The 22,176-nt window shown below is 36.5% G+C and overlaps 1 protein-coding gene across 1 annotated transcript in view; it reads right to left on the reverse strand.

Moving 5' to 3' along the window:
• The window catches only part of IGF2BP3 (insulin like growth factor 2 mRNA binding protein 3), a 79,016-nt gene extending 57,312 nt beyond the window's left edge, over positions 1-21,704 (reverse strand). Inside the window, exons 1-3 of the mRNA XM_007425708.4 lie at positions 21,641-21,704; positions 17,402-17,579; positions 15,645-15,705 (exon numbers count right to left, since the gene is read on the reverse strand). Coding sequence (XP_007425770.2) covers positions 15,645-15,705; positions 17,402-17,579; positions 21,641-21,670 — 269 coding nt within the window. The 5' untranslated portion in view covers positions 21,671-21,704. The remainder of the gene's footprint in view (positions 1-15,644; positions 15,706-17,401; positions 17,580-21,640) is intronic.
• Positions 21,705-22,176: the final 472 nt, after the last annotated feature.

Genomic DNA, 22,176 nt, shown 5'->3' on the forward strand with positions numbered 1-22,176 from the left:
CTGCCTTAGAATTGACAATGAAGATACTGAAGTGGTAGATAGCTTCTGCCTTTTAGGATCAACCATCAACAATAAAAGGAAAAGCAGTCAAAAAATATGCCACAGACTAGCACTTGATAGAGCAGCCATGAAGGCCTTGGAAAAGGTATTCAGATGTCAGGACATGTCTATACCCACAAAGACCAGAATAGTACAGGCAATGGTATTTCTTGTGACACTCTAGAAAGCAAAAGTTGGACTTTGAAGAACTGATGCTTTTGAAATTTGGTGTTGAAGAAAATGCCTGAGAATACCATGGACAGCTAAGAAAACAAATCAATGGATCATCAAACAAATTAACCCAAAGTTCTCAATTGAGGCACAAATGACCAGACTCAAATTATCCTATTTCAGACCCATTATGCAAAGATCTAGTTCTCTGGGGAAGGTTCTGATGCTGAGAATGGAGGAAGGAAAGAGAAGAAGAAAGCTAGCAACAAGGTGGATGGACTGCATTAACAGTGGCAGTAAGTGCACCACTGGAAGACCTGAAGGACCAAGTTAGAGACAGATTGTTATGGAGAAAATCTATCCATGTGGTCACTAGGAGTCAACACTGACTTAATGGCATATAATCAATCAGTCAATTAACTAACAATCTGAATCTGACTAGTAAGTATCCACTGCACAGGTAAAAAAGCAGAAAAATAGAGTTTACAGTGAAATACTAATTTATATCCTATGTTTCAACTGAACCAAGCACTCAAATGTCTAACAATAATTAAAATGCAGAATACAAAGCAAAGAGGTGTTTGATATTTGTTGTATCTGTGTTGTGCTTAGTGTCAGGATCATCATTCTGTTATTTTCCCTGTTGCATTTCTTATTTATTGTATTTGTCTTGTTTTTATATTGAGCTGCCCAGGGTTGTTCTGGAGCCAGGCAGCAGCAAAATAGAATTAAATAAATAAAACTAATGCCAGGTTATATACAAGTTCATTCTCCAGGGAACTCTTTGGCAGCTGAGGCCTCAATAAGTAGGGATGTGTGAAAGAAGGGGAGGATAAAAAATATGTGGCTCCTTTTCTTTTTTTTTTTTTTGGTGAGACATTTGGAGTCCCCCATCTTCTTAAGTATATTAATTCAATCTAGAAATTAATGTGTTCATTTTCCTTTTCCTTCCCATGGAAAATTACTAGAAAAATATACATAACCTGCAGCCTTCCATCTCTTCCTTAAAGCATAAACTCCACATAAGCCACAAGGGTCCTAGCAAATTTTTTAAAAAAAGAAATCCTGAAAAACTATCACCCATCCTCTATAATCCAGCTACATGTATCATCCATGGGACCAATTTACATTAATTAAGAGGAAGAACTGATTTATTTATTAAATCAAATCAAAGCCTTTATCATGATCCATGACCAGATGTTTTATTTAATACATCATATTTATCATATTTTTGCTGTTTGGTTTTCCTTAAAAACACATAATCCTGGCTCCAATTTCATGAACAAAAATCTAGCTTTCTGAAAAATGTATTTAAGTTTTGTCCTCCAAAAGGTTTAGTGTATTGCTATGTAGGATCTATAGGCTGTTTCAGCATATAGCTTGCATACCCAAGACCTATGAGAATATGATCATTAAAACAAAAGCACTAAGTTTTCAGTATGGTTTTATATTACAGGGTCTTTAGCAGTATCAGTAGAAAATGCCCAAATGGCTGTTGCAAAAAAACAAAACAAAACAAAACAAAACAAAAAACCATACGGCTATGTTTGTTTCAAGCAAGGATTATCCTGAGCATTATATTTAAAGTAACTGAAAATGGTATTAGAACAACTATCAACCTCATTTTCCAAGGGTCATCCCCAACTATCTTTGTTTCTAGGCCTAAAGCCACCTTTATAAAACATTTCTCATGAGTATAACCAATGCAGTCCCTGAACAGGATAGCAAAAACAGAGTGCTAAGAAAATGTTAATATAAGAGGAACAGCTGTAATGGACTCCTGAAAACAAGTTTTTTTTTTAAAGTCACAAAGAAGGTATGCATTTTCTGATCAGGAGGTGCTTTTCCAATCATAAAGTCTGTGATTTGGATTACTAGAAAAGAGCATTAGTTAATTCTCTGTCCTTATTGTAAGATGAATCATTTTTAATTTAATCTTTCTCCATAGCTATCTATGTATGAGTCAGTGAGAAAGCAGTGCTAAAAAAGTCAGACAACAGCCCAAATCCCTAGCAATATTCAAACCACACATCAGAAATGTCTAAAACAGAGTAGATTTCTAGTGAGAGAATTCTGATCCAAAGATAAACTATGGATTGACATTACAGTACAGTATATGAAAAAGCAAAGTGGGGGCTGAGATTGTGTATTCACCCTTTCATGCATCCCCACTGCAATTCCCTTTTCTGATATTAGTTTACAATAAGAAATTGTGTTTTTTTAATTCAAGCTAGCCTGCAAACCAAGATCACAGACTAGGAGTTGGGAAGAAGTATGACCTATTCCAAATTTTTATTACCAAAAAACTCCAAAATGTTGTTCAGACAAAAACTGGTACTTCTTTGCACATTGCATCATTAAGCTATAGATTTCACTTCTTAAAATTATAATAGTAACCAGTAACTTAGGTGACTTTAAAAGTGGATTAGATAAGAAATATAAAGGAGAAGGCTATAAACCTTTTTTTCAAAGCACTCAGAAAATATTTCATCTATCCATCTCATAGTTATCAGGGATTCTTTTTGATACCATGCTGAGTTCATACTAAATTAAAACATGGAAACAGCAAAATATAGAATATTTGTGTACTTTTGCATTCTGTCCCTCTTTTTAGTTTAAAGATAAGATGGAAATTTCTAAGTAAGTAACTGAGCATAACTCTCAGGACAGTCTTCCTACTGGTGAATGCCCTACTTGGGTATAGTAAATTGAGACTTTGGGGATGATACCTATGCACTCTCAGTTGTTTGAAAATCCAAGTACAATTCAGAACAATGCACATCTCTAAAACTACTGTTAGATGGATACCTCTTGAGATTAAAATTTGAGTAAGGTTCTGCACCCTAATTTATTTATTTATTAATCACAATTGTATGGCTGCCCATCTCACTCTGGGCGGAATACAACAATCCAATGAAACAACACATATATAAAACAGTATAAAAATATAAGAATTTGGACTTGCAATCCACTTACAGCTATATTGCTTCTTGTTAGTTTAAAACCTTTTAACACCAACATCGTATGGTTTAATTTTACATAATCCTTATAAATGCGTTCTGGCATAATAAGTAATTATGTATGGACAGTACCACATTGATTCATAAACATTTACATTTGAATTCAATCCTATTTATGTTAAACTTAAGTATAGACCTAAAGAGTACAAATACACAATCTTCTTTGCACCTACAAGCACATACATGTAATCTTTCTTTCAACCTTATAGAAGCACTGTATACATAGATCACATTTCCCACTTCATGCCATCAGTTTTAGACTCAATTAAAAAAGATGTTTTGAACTATTTTCCCCAGAGAAAGTATAAGCAACAAGATTTGCACTGGACTGCCCAGCAAAATCACTACTTACGCAGAGTAAGGAAGATGAATTTGTCTGAGATATGCAGGATCGAGGCAAAAGGGCTGAAGCATTTTTAAAGTCCAAAATAGCCAGATAACATTCAGAAGTAGCTCAGACAGATGCCTTTCTAATTCGCTAAACTAAAAAAGGAGGAGGAGGTATAGCACAATCAAACTTACAAGATTGTTATAATAGCCAATCTCAATAGTTTTACCCTTCTAATGGAGTTGATTTCCTGGTCTGATCCATCTAACGTTGCTGACAGTTTAATATTTATACTGCCATTTTGAACCTTTTCACAGGGGCATGCTTGTTCCTAGCAAAAGGTTCAAATTTGCTGTTTTTGATACAATCATAACTGAGTAATTTTGCTTCTGCTTCCTGACACATTATCATCACTTTGGCCTTGATGTACCTGTATACTAGCCAGGCTACAAAAGTATTGTACTGGTTAACAGATTCAAGACTGCAGCAGCTACAATGAAACAATTTTAAACTAGAGCTTAATTCCTGAACTTACAGTAAGCAGGTGATTGATTCTACTCTCTGGAAGACTAGAGCTGCTCCAATAAAGATATTAATAATCCGTATGTCAATATTCTTAATCTAAAATGCTTCAGTTTAACTATTTTGCTGAATTTTATCGCTAATGTTTAATATATTCCAAATTACCAGGCTATCCTATAATATGGCTATTCTATAACATAACACAGTCAACATAAAGAAGTGTTAAATTCCACTGATGAAAAAGAACAGAGGTATAAAGGCCCATACAAAAACATGGAAAATTAGGAAGTCCCCTTATATTTTTTTTCCTCTTTTTTCAGGTCTTCATAACTTCAAATAGGAAGGATTTAAACATAATTTAGGTTACTTGTATAGAAATCAATGGGACGACTTGGTTTCTGTTCCTATTTTGTAACTATTGAGGTTTTAAATTATTATATTTTAAAACAAAATACTTGTGTCTTTTGTTAGATAAACATTGGTTGAAAGAACTAAGCAGGTATCTGATAGAGGCAATTTATTTCCTGTCAAGTCTTAACTTGCCAAGTTACCTATATTTTAAGAACTTTATAACACAAATATGGCAAATTCTTCATACAGATAAGATTACCTAATTCATAACAATATAAACTATTTTTTTAAAAAAAACAGAATCTTAACTAAAACTATTAAAAACATACAGTCATTATTTAATTAATCAAACACATATGTATTTCTGGTTAGTCAGCTTGTATCTAGAATGGTACTTACTGAAATCTTCAATTAGTTCTTTAACAGTAAGTTCATAGTAAATGTAACTGTACTGTATCTAACATCTTAACCCGCACTTTGCACTAAACCGGAAAACCTCTGAAATCAAACTTCAGAAATTGTTTTCTCCTTTATTTAAAACTACAACCTGCAATGTTTTTACAAGAAGTCCTCTACTTACGACCACAATTGGGATCAGAACTTTTGTTGCTAAGCGATGCAGCTGTTAAGTGAGCCACACCTGATTTTACGACCTTTTTGCCATGGTTGTTAAGTGAATCACGCAGTTGTTAAGCAAATCCAGCTTCCCACATTAACTTTGCTTGTCACAAGCCCCCTGGGAAGATTGCAAGTGGCAATCCTGTGACCCCAGGATGCTGCAACCATTGTAAATACATGCCAGTTGCCAAGTGTCCAAATTTTGATCACATGACCCTGGGGATGCTGCAGCAGTCATAAGTGCAAGGACCGGTCGTAAGTCACTTTTTTCAATGCCATTGTAACTTTGAGCAGTCATTAAATGAATGGTCATAAGTCAAGGACTACCTGTATATGCTGCCATTCTTACTGATTTTTTCTCCTATGGAGTTCTTTAAAAGACAAAAGGATAGTAATTAAAGACATTATAGGCTATTGGTTAGAAATATATTATCTCTGATCTATTGTAAGGTTGAATTTGATATATATTATTGAATGTATCTCATATTTTATATACTGCAAAGATTTATACTACTGCAGACTGGAAAGGCAATGAAATGTTTTAGATCACAATTATTTTTAAACTACCTGGCAGACAGAAGCTACTTGTTAGAATAAAAATAACAAATTATTTTTAAAAATAATGGTTCAATCCCAGAACAAATATAATTTAGTGCAACCTTATTCTGCTTTGTATAACAGTAATGTGATAACCAAGTTTGCATAGCACACCAAGCAATTCTGGGCCGCTGCAATATGTTTTCAGAAACAGAGACTTACAACTAGGGCAGTGCAGTCCTTTCAACTCAATCTCCAAAAGGTTCTTCAAAATCAGCACCTGTCTGTAATACCTGTCTTGTGAGCTCTCCTGCATGAAATGCTATTTGAAATCTGAACTGCTAATAAGATTATATTTAATTTCGCTTGATTTTAATCCCACCTTTCCACCAGGAACTCAAGGTGGCATGTACACCCGTTTTCCCCACAACTATTGGATGGGTTGATCTGAGAGAGCATAACTGGCCAAAGTCACTCAATGAACTTAACAATTATGCCACATTTGGCTTTTTGTTTTCATTACTCACTACTGTTTTTTAATATTGGTCTTATTATATTATACTTCTGATATTTTATTACAGTAATTTTTGTTGTTCATTTTGAGATTATGTATTCTAAAAAGGCATATAAATCTTTTAAATAAAAAATGAACTGCTCTTCAAATTGTAAATGTTTTTCTCTCTACAGATGAAATAAAACTCATTATACAATTTTAATTGATGCAATTTCATAAGTGGTACCCAGTTCCTAACTGTTGTATGAGCATCACTCCTCATATGTACCTTTCATTTACCAGAAAATCTGTTTAAGAAAATATCTAATAAATTTCCTTAACAATAATTATATTTTTAATTCCTGAACAAGTAAGACCTCATCTACTTATGCTGCTAATTCTAATAGAATCATAAAATGTTAGAGGGGACTACCCAACACACATTTCTGATGAGAAGCCATTTTGTATAACTTTCCCATTTTTTGTATTCCGTTCCATTTTCTACAAACAAAAATAAAGCACTATATTAAGGATAAAGGTTTGATTCAATTTTACTCACTATATGCTAATTTTCTGACTACTACTTTTTCCAGAATTTCAGGAGTTATCTATCTCATCTGATACATACATCCAGTACAGATCTCAATTACGAACATCAGTTTAGAAGTATATTGTGAAAGTGCATAAAAAGATATCTTGGTGATCATTATGCTAAAAACTCAGTAGCATTTTTTTAGAAAGCTCAGCCAAAGGGACATACAGTCAAAAAGACTAGATTTTTCTTCATAAGAATACAAAACCCAGTCATTTGTACATACAAATACAATTTGCAGATTAGAAAAAAAATCTTAAAAGAAAATACCAAAAAAAGAATTATTTGGTATATTTCAAAAGGAAATTTAAGGTCAATTTATATTATAAAATACTATCACAGAATAGTTTTGCATAATTATATTTATGATGTATCTACATGGAAATAGTCATGGGTGCACACTGGAGCTTCTCAGAAGAAAGCATATATAGAGATTGCTTCTGCATGCCCTGCTAGTAGATTACCATGATAGGACAAAGCCTGCTCCCCACAACATTCCCCCTCCCTTGTCAAGTGGCTATAAGGAGGCACTGTAATGTGAAAAACAAGACATGCTGTATGCATTTAAGCCAAAAACTACGATTATTGCAAAAACCTTATCAGGATATTCTTTATGACTGTCAAGTAAATGCTATTTCAGACTCACTGAATATAAAGCACTGAGCTGGACTGCAGAAAGAAAAGAATATGTTAACTGAAAGTGGTAATGCCAATATGAGAGGAAAAAACTGAGTCTAAAGGATACAGGGAAAGATTTTAAGTGAGTTTGGTATGAAAAAATTCTCTAAAAACATCTTGAGACACTACATATTTTCTTCAACATTTTAACTAGTACATTGTAACTTTCTTTTTCTCCCCAGTGATTTATAGAATGCCTTTCCTACATTTCATGTTTGTTTTTTCTACTGGGAGATAAAATTCGTGATTCACTAATACATTAAAAAACAACACAAGAAATCATATTTTCTCTGAATGTACACTATGCATTGTAGTCTTACAGTAAAGCTAAAGAAAAATACTTTATTCAAGATTACATATTTTATTTGACTGAAAAGGAAAACCAATGTTACAATGAAGCTTAATGATTCTTTTTATTGAAAAATTCTTCAAGAAATGTTCTAGCTAATTGCAAATGCACAAGCTCCATCATATCAAAAATACTCACATGAAGCTCTCCATGTAGCTTTTTGCTAATTAGAATTCTTAGTTCTGAAAACGGAAGACCTCTTTCTTCCCCCAGTTTAACATAAGATTTCTCATGTGTACCTAAAATATTTCACAGTAAGCTCAACGGAACCATTCTACTGGGACAAATACTTCAGTCATCTGTAAAGCAATATTAATGCTGAAATATTCCTTGTATATCTACTTTGGTGTCCTTTCCTAGTATGTGGAAAATACTGGGGCAGACACAGTTTAGGTTTAATCACTGAGGAAAAGTAGTCCAGAATCTGTATTGGGCCTATTTAACACTGTTTACTTCACTTAAAAGACGTGTAGCTGCAAATAAAGAGTTAATGTATAGAAATTACTATATACTGTTTATATGTCTATAATATACTCAATTCAATACTCAAATCAGTCAACTGGTGATATAATCAGTATGATATATGTTATAGAAATTTGTAGGTTGATAGCTTTAAGGCTATTTTTTCATCCAAGGGATGAATACAGGCCTTTGGATTCACTGACTTGGATATAAATGTGAGTCTTTAAAGTGCCACAGGGTTAGGGTTGGTTTTGCTGGAAAAAGGTAACAAGGATACCTTCAGTAGTTTGATTACAATTAAAGTTGTTCTTTCCTTTTGAATCATTAGCATAAAACCAAATATCTTGGTTCAAACACAAAGGATTACATAAATCTACTAGTAGAAAGTTATAAATTACCTGTATGTAAAACAACAACAATGAAAAACAGGTATTTCAAAAAGAGAGAAAAACAGATTTCCTAAAGTCCAGCCCAGTCTGATTTTCAGGCAAGTTATCATGGGAAACTCACTATGGAGATAGTTGTGTATGATTATCCCTGAACATAGGAATTTTAATAATCTTTCCTTAATCCCTCTTATTCATTTTTGTATTAAAATTATATGCTGCCAAATCCAGATGGACTCACAACAGCTTACATCAATAAAAGCAGCATATATAAAAATACAAACAATAAACATTAAAAGCTAAAATATCCACAGTAAAACCACCCTCAGTAAACCTAAAAACAATAAATGAAACTCATATCAAAATCAAGGAACCCCTCCATCAAGATGACCATCAACCACCAAAGTCCCACCTGAATAAATCTGTCTTCACTACATTTTGAAAAACCTGTACAGAGAGGGAAAAATCTAATATGTAAAGGAAGTCTATTCCAAAAAAAAGGTGCCATTCTCTACTTCACTTCCATTCTCCCTAAGGATATAACATTTATTTACAAGGAAGCAATTTCAGTTTAATTTCTACATTTGAGTATCCTTTTTAGGATGGGAGAAGCAGAAGTGCACATGGTACTGTATGGTCATCACATCCTATATTAGGGAATGGGAGCTACTCTATATATAGGTAGTAGGATATCAAACAGGACTAGGAAAAGAGATTCTTGCATGCCAGCCTCATCCAAAGCCAAAATAAATAAATGTCTGCTTATGCCCACTGACCACATGGAATCACAGAGCCCAAGCTATCAATCTGCTGCTGAAACTGACAACTTATTTCTTGCTTTCTGCCAATTTGGAACCTAAGGAAGAAATGGTTTCATAGAATATAAAAGTAAATTATTAAGTCAAATTTAACTCCTGGTAAATACATGGACACATTTATGCAGTGTCTTAGCAGTTCTACTGAAGTGGTTTGCCATTACAGTTTTTTCAGCCTAACCTAAAACCTAGCATTCCTTAGTTGTTTCCGATCCAAGCACTAACCAGGTGTGATCCTGCTTAGCTTCCAAGCCTAGATGGGGACAGCCAGCTGCTAAGCAGCACCTTACCAAACTTAGTCTTTTGTCCATACACTTAGGATCCTTCAAATGGTAAGGGAAATCCCAACTTACAAACTAAGAGAAATTGATTCTAGAAAATGTGCACATCCCAAAACTATTTTACGCTAGAACTTTTCCTAGGAATATTATAAAGTTGAAACCAGCAAACCATTTTTGAATGCCCTTACATAAGTAGATTTATGTATCCTTAATGTGTTCATTCCCAATATGAACCACTGTGCTGGTTCTGAGGCCAAATCTAGGAGGGGGAGAGGGGAAGTTCATACATTTACCCTTCATTCAGAAGAACTGGACAGCTGTTACTTCAATTCCTTTGCCAAACAAAGGAGCAGCTGAGGTGGGTGATGGGAGCTGGGCAGTGGAGAAGAATAGGAGGGTAAAATGGCTGTCTCATTTCAGTTTCCCCTCATAATGTTCTTGTTCTCTCCTTCAACAACATTTTATCAGAGGTCCAAAGTTGAAAATAGCAATTCCAAACCATGTACATACAGTTTCATTGCCACAGCAGTTTCATGTATTTTACCAATCCTACTACTATAATCTTAGATGGCTCAATTGTTGAGATGGCTATTCTTATTCTCTTTGCCTAGGGTTTGTATATTTCATTTTTTATCTTTTAATATTCTTATATTTTTATACTGAGTGTTTTATATAGGTGTTGTTTTATCGGATTGTTGTACACTGCCCAGAGTCGCTTTTTGTGAGATGGGTGGCCATACAAATTTGATTAATAAATACACAAAATACCTCAAAATCTGTTTCCCAATGATTACTCATCAGTAACAATAGTTTTGCCCTTGGTATTTTTATAAACATTGTCATTTTCTATGGCAATTCTCATGCTGCTATATCACTGGGTTTTTAAGTATTTTTTTTGTTACATGAATTGCTTTGAATCTATCTGAAAAATATTTTAACAAACAGGTGACTAAATACTGACCACTCTGCTAGGTTAACCCCACTAGTGAAATTTAGTACTGTATGGGAACTGTCATATCTTGTTTCCTCAGACCCAGGAAAGACACAAATGCACACCCTTGGGCAGCTACAGAACATCTATACAATGTTAATACACATATGCAACCAAAGCCTGATCCAGTTCTTTCCCTACTTTTGTATTCATAGCCACAAGGCAGGAGCAGGTAGACATACTAGAAACACCCCCTCCTAGCCACCCCTGTAGCCTACTGGTATTAAAGAGGGCAGTGCGCTGAAGCCACCTCTTGAGGTTAACTTACAAGGCTGAGTTAACATTTAAAATTCCATTTCATGTTAGCAAAAACATCCTATTCTAAAGAATACCAATATTGAAATCAGTTTCCGTTTTAGATTCCATTTTTTCAAAAGATTAGAAAGAACACAAAAAATGATTAAGGAATTAAAATGATTTTAAAAAATGAAGGTTTTCTTTGTTTACTTGGAATGGCATTCTACAGGATAAACAATTGTTAACTCTGAAAAAGAACAGCAAGCTTACAATATATGGTACAATGGGCTTAAATGGAAAGAAAATAATTCTGTTTTACAGGATATAGCTGCTCTTTGGAACTCTAAGTTAGTTGACTGTACTAATGATAGAACTGGTTCAGCTGTATTTGTCTCTGCTTCATTATAGGAAGTATGGGATAAATGTTAACTACCTTTTCCTTCTAAGCATACTGTAAGTCCATCTTTAAACTCTATATCAGCATATACAGATACTGATTAAATTATTTTCCAAGTGCAGTATACTGTATATCTTATATTCTATTTCAAAAAACGATTCCACTGTATTCCTATGAAGACATGATACCAGTATTGGGAGACTTTCAACTGCTTACTTTTATAAGGCCCAATGATACACATTATAAAGTAAAAAGAAAAGATGGGCTTGACACTGGTAACTGCATCCAGGCAGTTTTCTTGGCTGTGCTATCCAAGTAGTTTACTATTACTCTCTTCCAAAACAGTTTTTCAATAGCTAACCACCGTTGAATTCCTTGACAATCCCCCATCCAAGCACTAACCACAGCCAATGAAACTTAGCTATTGAGATCATCCACTGTCAGCTAGGTAGTGCTATCCTCTAAGACATACTTTATATACTTTTTAATGCAATGATATGGTTATTATAGAACATAAAGACTAATATAATATGAAAGTCAAAAAGTAAAGATGGGGAGACTACACATAGGACTAATCTTTAATATCATCACCTCTCATAGAACTGAATTTCTTAAGAACTTCCTTTTCTTTTTAATAGTAATTAGATTTTCAATATTTTTCTCGCCCATAAATTTTAAAAAACTTACTCAGAGTGAATTTAAACTATTTTCCTTTTTTGTATTCAGTAAATCCGACATCCATATTTTGTGCAGAAATCAGATTTGAATATAGTATGTATATGGCAACCTATGGCCTATCTATACCTTTTAAGTGGTTTATACAAGTACTGAAGTTGCTTTATTTTTCATCACCAAATTTAAGCCTGTCATATAATTATTTCAGAATGGAATGGTGGATGAGGACAACTCTTCTCTCCTTATTATAATTGTTTTTGGTCCACAAAACACTTGACATAATTACTATGAAAAACAATTTAAATTAAGAGGTCAACAAGAAAAGAGTCTCATCTCCTGAGCCATCTTCCTCTTCCAACTTTCTAAGGCACAAAGCTTTTCAATTTACTGGCACTCAGAATAGCTTCCTCCTATCATCAGTCAACATTTGGGGACTTGGGTGAGGGAGAGAAGTTTATAAAATTTTGAGACACAGGAAAGAAAATCTTGATACCTAAACTGTAAGAGTTGGAAGATTGTTTATAAGTTTGCTTCAATGTGCAGGAACAGCTCATAATATACCAGGCACTGCTATGCATGGCCTTGGGAGACAAAAAGACTGCTGAACATTATGATGTGCTTCTACTGATCAGTCTTTACAAACTAAACTACAGATACATAGTTAATCTTAACATACACATACTCCCCAAAAAACCCCAATACACATACACACCCTAAAATAGATTAGCATCTCTCCTCAAAACAAGAATAGAACTTTCAAGAAGATTCTAATTTTAGGGATAAATGTCAGGACCGTGTAACTTGCAAGGATTAAATAATACTCATACTCCTCAAGGACTGACTCAATATAATGTAGCCCTAGCCAGCAAGAATCAGGTTCCACTCCAAAGCTAAACTATTCAAATGACATCAGTGTTATTTGAATAATCAGTCTCTGGTATGTATATCACCCAACAAGGTAACAGCTGTTGAAGCAAACTAAATACTATCTAAAAGGCGTGCATACAAAGATTTCCAATATGCATGCGTGAACTTGTTTTATAGTTTTCCTTTTGTGGGAACTGAAAATCATAGCTAAGAATATTCCACATTCTTTTCCAACATGTGGCTAAGAGGCAGCATTGTTACAATGTCACTTCCAAATTCTGAATGAAGTAACATAAACTTCCATAATAGAGTAAGATATTTTCTATTATCCATGAGGTTATGAATGCAAAAACATTACATTCATGTGTTCCTTTGAAGTTTCTATAGTAAGTCAGAAATCACCTGAATACAGTCATTGTAAACAGTTTGTTCTTCTCCATCTCCTCACTGTTCCCTCTTTTAGTCTCCTATTTGGAATATGCAGACCATTCCCACCCCACCACAATTTACTATTTGTCTATCTCAGGACTTCAATGAGCATTCGAGAGCACTAAAGTTCCATATTGCCTTTCACAGAAGATATAAAGGTTGATTCTGTAAGTATTGATGCAACCTTTTTTTAATTTAGAAGTTCAAACTGCTGGAACGCAGGGACTCCTTAAACTTTTTTTAAATAGAAAAACAGGGTACTTCTTGCAATAACTGGCCCTACAAATGTAATTTATATTTATAAGGGCTACTGAAATCATTAATATGAGAATATATGGATTAACAATATACCCTTGGTCTCACCAAGCTAAGTGAAGGAGAAATACCTGGAACAGCAAAACTTGAACTAGAATATTTATACTGAAGTAGACCTATCCCTAAATAGTTCAGAACTTTTACTTCACCAATAAATATTTGTTTTAATAAATACAGTTTAATGTATGTTTCCATTTTTTCTTATTAAATGTAGTTGTCAAATGATGTATTGAATTTTTTTCTAACCCAACTGAAATATTTATCCAACCAAATCAGACCCAGATCAATTGGTACCAACTATATACATCTTCTATTAAGAAACAGAAGTGGAAAAGGAAAGGGAGGAGAGAGAATGCTAACTTAGAATTTCTAAAAAATTGACTAAACTTATATTCTGCCATATGGATATTCAATTACCTACACAGATCTTTATGCAAAGATCTTTTTAAAAAAGAAGTTATAAAAGAAAAGCTACTAGCAAGCAGAGTGTTCCTTCTCAGAGAATGTTAGTTTCTTACTTAAATAAGATTGTACACTTATGAAGTGTATAAACAGAGTCTATTATTTACAACCAAATGCATGATTCACTGGGAAGACTTGCTGAGTTCAACAGAATTTATTTCCAAATGTGCATAGGACTATAGCCTGTATTTTAACCTGGCCTACATATCAGATTATACATATGCATCCTCTATTCTATTAAACATTTATATCATGTTTTCAAAAATATTTTAATCATTGGTGGCATTTTAAATAATTTTAGCAAAAATCTGCTCCATGAAGAGCAGTCAAATTTACAAATAAAATAAAATAAACATATTTGCATCTGTTGTTTCTCAACTAGATGCTTGGTACAGTTTTTCTACATATTCAGGTTCAAAGCAATAACACACTGAAGAAAAGTGAAAACATATCAAAGAAATTTTCAATATTTTAGCATGTTTTTACTATTGCTTGATAGGAACAAAATAATGTATTATAAACTAAGTATAATTTTTCATTTTGTAAAGTATGATATTTTCATGATACACACAGCTATTGCACTCCTTTGTATTATATCAATGTGAAATCTGTATCTTAATTTATTTATGATATATATGTTCAAAATCTATAGTGTATACATAGGAACTAGTTTTTTAATTTTTAATGATCTGTTAAATAAGCTTATACATAATGGATGCCACTAGTTAGGTTACAAATGAAACATGAAAGCACAAATATTCAGTAAGCATACCAAAATAAATGCCAGTAGATTTAACGTATAGCAATTATGCCAAATGACACCAGTATTTGCTGTCTACTCCCTACCCCTTAAAACACATTTCCAACTAAAATTCTTCAAATAAGCTTTGTATATTTTAATTCCCAAAATCAAATACTAAAAGTCTAATTTATAGGCCTCAAACTTTCTCTAGAGGTCTTTAAAAACATTTTATTTCATTTAGACAATATCCATAACTAGCTTTATAATCCTAAAAAGATTAACAACTAACATACTAAATTTGTGTTCTTTAAAAACTGGGAATACTTTATGACCTGATCATTCAGGAAATGAAGACAGATGTACTTGTCCCAAGGAACTCTTAAGTTGCTCTAATACGTAGATTCAAACATATCAAGTCCATAAAAACTGCTGCTAAATACTCACTTCACAAAGTTCACAAAAAGTTAATTATGCATAAATTGTATCTTGCCATAAAAAGTTTAAATGCCATTCTACTCTATAAGAATATATTTTGATAAGAAAATACCTCAACTTCAACATATGACCGTGATCATTCTACAAAATAAATTACCCTCTCCAATTTCAGATCACCAAACTTGGAAAATGACAAACTTTATATACCTTTTTAAATTTCAACATGCTAATTCTTAATATTAAAACTATTTCTTTGAAATTAATTGCATTACAAAATATTTAAATATTTCAACTTACTTATAAACTGTAACAAATTTCTATACAATCACAGCTCTGATGGCTTCTCACAAAATATAATTATTAATTTCAGATTAAAGTACTTTTTCAATCTCTTATAAATAATGCAATTTTCAATTTAGACATTAAACTATTATGCATATATAATAAATTACCTTTGTCTTTTGGGAACTGAATGTTCAACTTCTATGAGTTTACCATGCAGCTCCACTTTACCTGCAAACAGTAACACAACTCATTATAGAATGAATTACATGCTCTCCCACCCCAACAAACCTTCTAATGCCCTTATGAACTGAATCTGTAATGATGCAGAACAACACAAATGCAACTCTTTGTATGTTTTTAAAAAGTTGCAGGATAGTGGAATGACAGCCACAAGTCACAAAGGTATCTTCCAAAGAGGTCAATTCCCAAGATAAATGGTCAAACTAGTATTAAAAGACTTTCCATATTTAAGGTAGATGCTTCATTATTTAACCTATGCTACTTTCCAAAATGATATGCAGAAACGTAAACTGCACAAAGACACATACATATGTATGGCTCCCTTGACGAAAGGAGCAGGCCTCTAATAACTTGTCACGAGGAAACAGGAACTGCTGGTTTCAGTGAAAAACGAGCGCGCTCCCCACGCGTTTTTTCCTGGAAATACACCCCTCATGTCTTCTTACTTATGCCTACTCCTACCGTCACCGGCTGAAGCAAAGGCCCCCCCAACTCGGAGGTGGAGGAGAGCAAAAACAGGACTCAAATGAAATCATTCAGCTTAACCAGCCTCCCCCGTTTAGCCCGCCAAGTTGTCTTTCACACAAAAACAGGATGTAGAAGCTGAGAGGTCGAGATGCTCAGTGAGTGCCTGAGAGCCAAAGGAAAAGCGAAATAAATGACACCCAGGAGCAGTGGCGAATTGGGCTTTCAGGCCTCGACCTCTCTCCTGAAAGAGGCAGGACGCCGAGGAGGAGGAGCCCTTTGTTGTTTTTGTTTTAAACAGTCAAAGTTTGGCTTCTGGTGTGAGAGGGAATCAGCAGCCCCACACGCGGGAAGTCCCCCCTCACCGATTCGAAACAAGTGAGGGGGGGGCGTAATTTAGAGAGGCCAGCGAGAATCTCCGGGCGCGCGCGCTTTGCGTTACTAGCAAGGCTTGCAGCGCGGCACGTTGGGTCCATGGAAAGGCTCGTGCCCCCATTTCCACCTGCCCTACGGGCAACTGGAAACTTACATCTCCCAGCCGTGGGGAAGCCACGATACGCCGTGTGCGAGCGTTTGTAGCCGAGCGGGAGTCCCTACGCCACGAAATAGGTGGCTTCCAGTTGGGCCCTGGCGTGTGCGTTTCTGCACTCGCGCCTCCCTTTCCACTGCTGTGGGCGACGTTTAGCGCGCCTTCGCTCCCTCTTCCTCACGCCGTTTTTTCCAACACATTTGAAATTTTATTTTTTTTTAGCGGGGGGGGGGAGAGAGAGCAGCAGATTCTCCGAGCCCAGCGGCCTTGTAATTCCTATCGCAATGCTTTTTTCGAAAGGCTTGAACCCCAGCCATTCGTGCGTTACCTGACAGCGTGCCCGGGAGTTGCGAGGAGGGAGAAGCGACCTCCTCGAGCCAATCTAAGCAGTGCTCTCCCGGGGGCCCGAGCAGCGCGGCTGAAGTCCTTCAGAATAAGTGCAGCCTAGCACACCCGAACCCCGCACCCCGGGCCGAAAAACTCCTTGGGGAGACCCTTCGGGACAATCTGAGCGATTATAATCCGAGACTAGGAATTTTAAAGCAAAATGACGAGGGCAACACGCAGAGGGGTGGGGCAGAGAGAATTACTACCAGGGGGGTTGTTGGAGCAGAGGAAGGCAGCGGATGGCGCCCTGAAATGAGGGTACGGAAAGCTAAGGCTGGGATGCCAGAGGGGACTATCACCCACCTGAAAGTGCCTCGATGGCCTTCATAGCCCAGTTCTCATCGGGGCAATCCACAAAAGCGTATCCCGTCTTCACAAGAAACTGACCGGTGAAAGGGATCTTGGACTCTTTAAAGAGACTTTCCAGGTCCAAAGGGCACACGTTTTCGCCCAGGTTCCCGATGTACAGCTTGTTCATCTTCTAATTAAAAATAGACCTTTGCTTAACGATAATTAAAAAAACATGCACAGGCTGACTTGAAGCAACAACAAAAAAACACACCCCCTCAAATGATTCTTGGAGTCAAAATAAGAGAAGGCGGGTGCAAAAAAAAAAAGAGGACTTACAACTGCAGCCTGTATCCGTCCGTCTCCCACCCACCCCTCCCTCCCGCTTCAGAGTAAAAAAAAAAAAAAAAAGCCTGTGACCAAATACTGAATGTTCGCTGCGCTATCCGAAGCTACAGTAGAAATCACGACGCGTTTGGAACTGCGATGGCGGTTTAAAAAAAAAAAGGAAAGGGAGGAGAAAGGGGGGGAAACTACTTTTTTGTCTTGCCCCCAAGCCCCCTTGCAAGCAGCAGGCGGAGTATGAAAATGTTACAATACGCGAACGCAGGCACCGCCTCTCCCAAAAAGAGAGGGAGGGAAGAGGGGGAAGAAAAATCACTTGAATAGTCCGGCTTTTTGAATGAGCCACGTGTTCATACTACCAATCAACTTCTCACGTGAGGAATACTAACGCCTCAATTAGATAACAGCAGATTTAAGCTTAGGCAGGCACAAAGGAGTAGAAGCCAAACTGGCTTTGGCTGTGCAGGGCCAAGTTTTTTGTTTGTTTGTTTTTGAAGAGCGAGATTTGATGGGCTTGGAGACCTGACCGCGTGCTCTTTCCCCTCCCCCTGTTTACTACTTTCTCCTGCAGATTTAGTTGCTCTGTACCCGAACCGTCTCGTGTATGGCAAGTTTCTCTGCCTTTCGAGGCTCAGAAGCTCCCTCGCCTGGATCGGGACAACTGTGTAATCTACAGAGGGCCAAGAGAGGCGAAATTCTCCCAACCTTTAATCTGGGGGAAAGGGAGAGAGCAGGAAGAAGGCCAAGTGTGATACAAAGGCCACCCATTCGCTTTCCCCGCAGTCTCTGGGGTTCTCCAAAGTGCGCCCGGCCCTGCTTAGGGAGTTATAGGTCCGAGGGAACCCGCGTGGGATAAAAAGGGCAAAACGCTGATCGCAGCGCTGGCCTTCCACGCTAATCCATGAGCGCTGCGCCACTACCACTTTTGTCTGCGATTTCGCGTTTGGTGGCTCAGTCTACTGTCTTGTTCGCAATTGGCTACACGCCAGAGAAAGACCAAGGGGTCTCGTAGAGGGCGGGAGGAGGAGGAGGAGGAGGAGGAACGGCCGTCTCCTTGAAACAGCTCCCACCCACCCCTTTCCTTCCTGCATAGTAATGTTTCTGGCAGTTTGATGAGCGTTCGTTGCATCGATTCTAGAGCTCAACATTATGAATCGGAGGACAAAGGGGTGGAGGCCAGTTGGAGGGTGATTAAAAAGTGGGAGTGCGCAGGGGCAGAGGAGAACGTGCTCCTCTGGACATCTCCCCCTTCCCAAGCTGTTTCCTTCCTCCATTATTTTAAATTTAGTAATGGTGATTTCTGGCTCAGAAAATGGGAGTGATTAGACAACATAGCCCTACAATTACCATAGCACAGAGGAATCCATCTACCCCCATTCTCCTCCCCCCTTTGGTTCAAGGAACCATTCATAATATTCAACATTTGTAAGTGCACAATGGTGGGTTTGGGGGGGAGGGAGGGAGTAGAATGTGTGGAGCCTGGTTCCAGGGCAAACAAAATGAAGCCTGGAGATGAAGACAGAGTATGGAAATGAAAGCCAGCACTGTATTTCATAGCTAGGAATCCAGTAGGTTTTAAGAATTCCCTTTGGTTTGAAAGGGTTCATTTATTCTGCCCAGATGGAGGAAGTGGTTATAATGGGTAGATTAAAACGGTTCAGTATTTTATTTAGTTTACAGTGACAATCTCTGTGCTATATTTTTGTGAAAATATGCAGAAAATAGGAGTAATACGCATTATCATACATGTTTGCAGCTAGGACGCTAGCAGGTAAACAATGTGGTTTTTAGTCTGCAGAAATACTCCAAATACTTTTCAGTTAATGCTTTTGTTATGACTATGCCTTTGTCAAAATAAATTATCAAATATATGAATGTATACTAAAGGAAAACTGGTAACACTTCATAGTTCTAATAGTTCTGATAGCACTTGTATCAGAAAGATATTTAAGAAACAAATCTCGTATGTATAAATTGCTATATTTTAGCAATATCATTCATAAACAGCTTTATAATATTTATTATGTTAACTAAAATTCTTTTTGTTTTGAAACAAGGTTTTAGGTATGAAGAAATACCATAGATCAACTTCCAGTAAAAAATTGGTTGAACATTGGTCTTCTTGAATGTTACATTTTTCTATAATAGCTTTTTGATTAATATTCTAAGCAAGGAAAAGAGAATTTTTTGAAAGCAAGTTAAAATAGGAGCTTAGTCTCAGTAATATTTCCAAACTTGTAATTTTGGTTACAATTAATTTATAAAATAATATGTATGCAACTGTGTTTCTATGAATGTGAGACAAAAATTAACATAGTTTCAAGTGTTTTATGTCAATTCCATTTAATATCTTAACTGAAAAGGAACTAAACATAAGACATATTTAAGTTAATGTTTAATCAGACATTTATGAAATCAGCTATTCTATAGAATATTTGAGTGGGTTTTGAAATCTATGAAACTTAAACATGGTAAGACCCACTAATTATTTTCTAAAACAAGTACCTCAAATGTTCCTTGAAATAAGTAATTTTTGTAATAGAAATAGGGATCAAACTGGATTTTACCATATTAAAATGGTACCTGGGAATATAAAATGATGAAAGTTAAGATCCAATTTCTAAGCAATTTATTGTACTTTTAGCTCCTTCAAATTACAAGTTACAATCTACATCTCAAATATTTGTTAATTAACATAATTTGCAACTAAAATGCCAATTTATAGATTAATGTTTCAAAGTATTTACAAGTGTCCTATGCTCAGTTGATTTTAAAGAGTTCACTGTTAATAAGATACATGGTTATTGAAATTACAATGGAATGACTAAATTAAAACATGCCCAGGGTTTTCCATTCTGACTTTTTAAAAATCTAACTGCAAGCTTTTATATTAGAAATATGTATCTAATTGTTTTTATACTTGGTACTAATGAAGCTTAATCCTAAAACTGATGCAATATAAAAAGGTAACGATTCTTTTAAGAATCAGTTTTGAAACGCTCTATTTGCCACTTGAAAGCAGCAAAACTGAGGTAGGATATTTAAAAGTATTCTGAAAGGTTGAGTTACACTATCAACTGCTAAATTTACACACACAAAGTAACTGCACTTGCGGTTGGAAAAGGTGTTTTTTTTCTGTTTTGAAGAACTGAGAAGTAATGAACTTTGACCTATTTTAGCAGAATTAAGTTCTCTGGATGTGCATTTTAATATGGCTATTGTTCATGGTACTTCTAGCAATCCGGTAAAACTGTTTATAGTTGATAACTGTTGGGGCGAAGACAGAAGAGTAATAAAAAAGCCCCGCATTTCAGCGTAAGCAAGGAAAACAGGAGAAAATGGATTCCTGAAATTACAGGGATTCGGGGGGGGGGGAAGGTTACCCAAAAGCAGAACTCTCCAAATGTTGGAAAAACTCTCATTGGTCAGTTTTCCTTTCCCTCCCCTTCCTTATTTTCCTCTCCGCCTCCAGCCTGAATTTAGCATAACGTATTACTTTCCATAGCAGGTCATAGATACATTTAATCGACTCAAAAGTATCCGCTGCTGATTCACATGTGAACATCTGTTCTTTTCCCGGTGTTGGTCTCACAGAGCAAAATCCTATGCGAGTCTATTTAAAATTAAGGGCCTTTGAGCTCTACGCAGCTTACTATGAGAGACAAAACTAGAGAAAGCCTTAAATGCAAACCGTACGGACCTCGGCTTCATGCTCCCCCAATTTGTCAGAAATTAGCCGCGAGCGGATAGAAAGAGAGATGATGTTAAAAATAAGGTGTGTTCTCCCCCTCCTCTCCTTCTAACTACTGATTTACTTTTCGGTTTGCGCCTTTAGGTGAAAGCAAACTACAAAGTCCCCTCCCCCCCCCGGGAAAAGGAAATGAAGGGGTGGGAAAGGTCTCAGCCAACCTCGTCACGTAACGCGCGGTTACAATTCATCAGCCAGCGCGAGCTGCAGGGGAGTAGCCGTAGTAATCGTAGTAAGCCGCGCGTGAGCTCTGGGATCTGATTCTTGCTGTGTGTAACAGGGACGCGTCCTATTGGTCGATGCCTCTACCTATCACAGTGCTCAATGTCGGTCGCGCTGGCGCCACCAGCTCTCTGATTCGCTCCCGCTTCTCTCCATTCACGGGCTTCTTGGGCAGTCCTTGCTGCTCTTCTGGCTGTGGCGCGAAACTCGCCCGTCTCGCCTCGCGCAGTCGCGCCCTTTCATACTTGGGATTTCTTTTGTTTGATAGGGTGGTGGTTTGTAGGGTGGTTTGGATGCTCACCCCTTTTATGCTAATAAAGGTAAAGTCTCCTTTGTGCCTCCTTTTAAGAAAAGCGGGGGGTGGGGGGGAACGAACGAACTGCTGGAAGAGAAATGCAACCGGTGTTTGTAGTCTGCGGGTTTCCTGCAGTGCCGTCTTTGCACTCCCTGATGGCTGGCGGAGGAGAGGTTTTCT

The sequence above is a fragment of the Python bivittatus genome, unplaced genomic scaffold (genome assembly GCF_059951505.1).
Source record: "Python bivittatus isolate LINGU-HERP-01145 unplaced genomic scaffold, Pbiv_v1 ctg000610_np1212, whole genome shotgun sequence".
Taxonomy (NCBI): Eukaryota; Metazoa; Chordata; class Lepidosauria; order Squamata; family Pythonidae; genus Python; species Python bivittatus.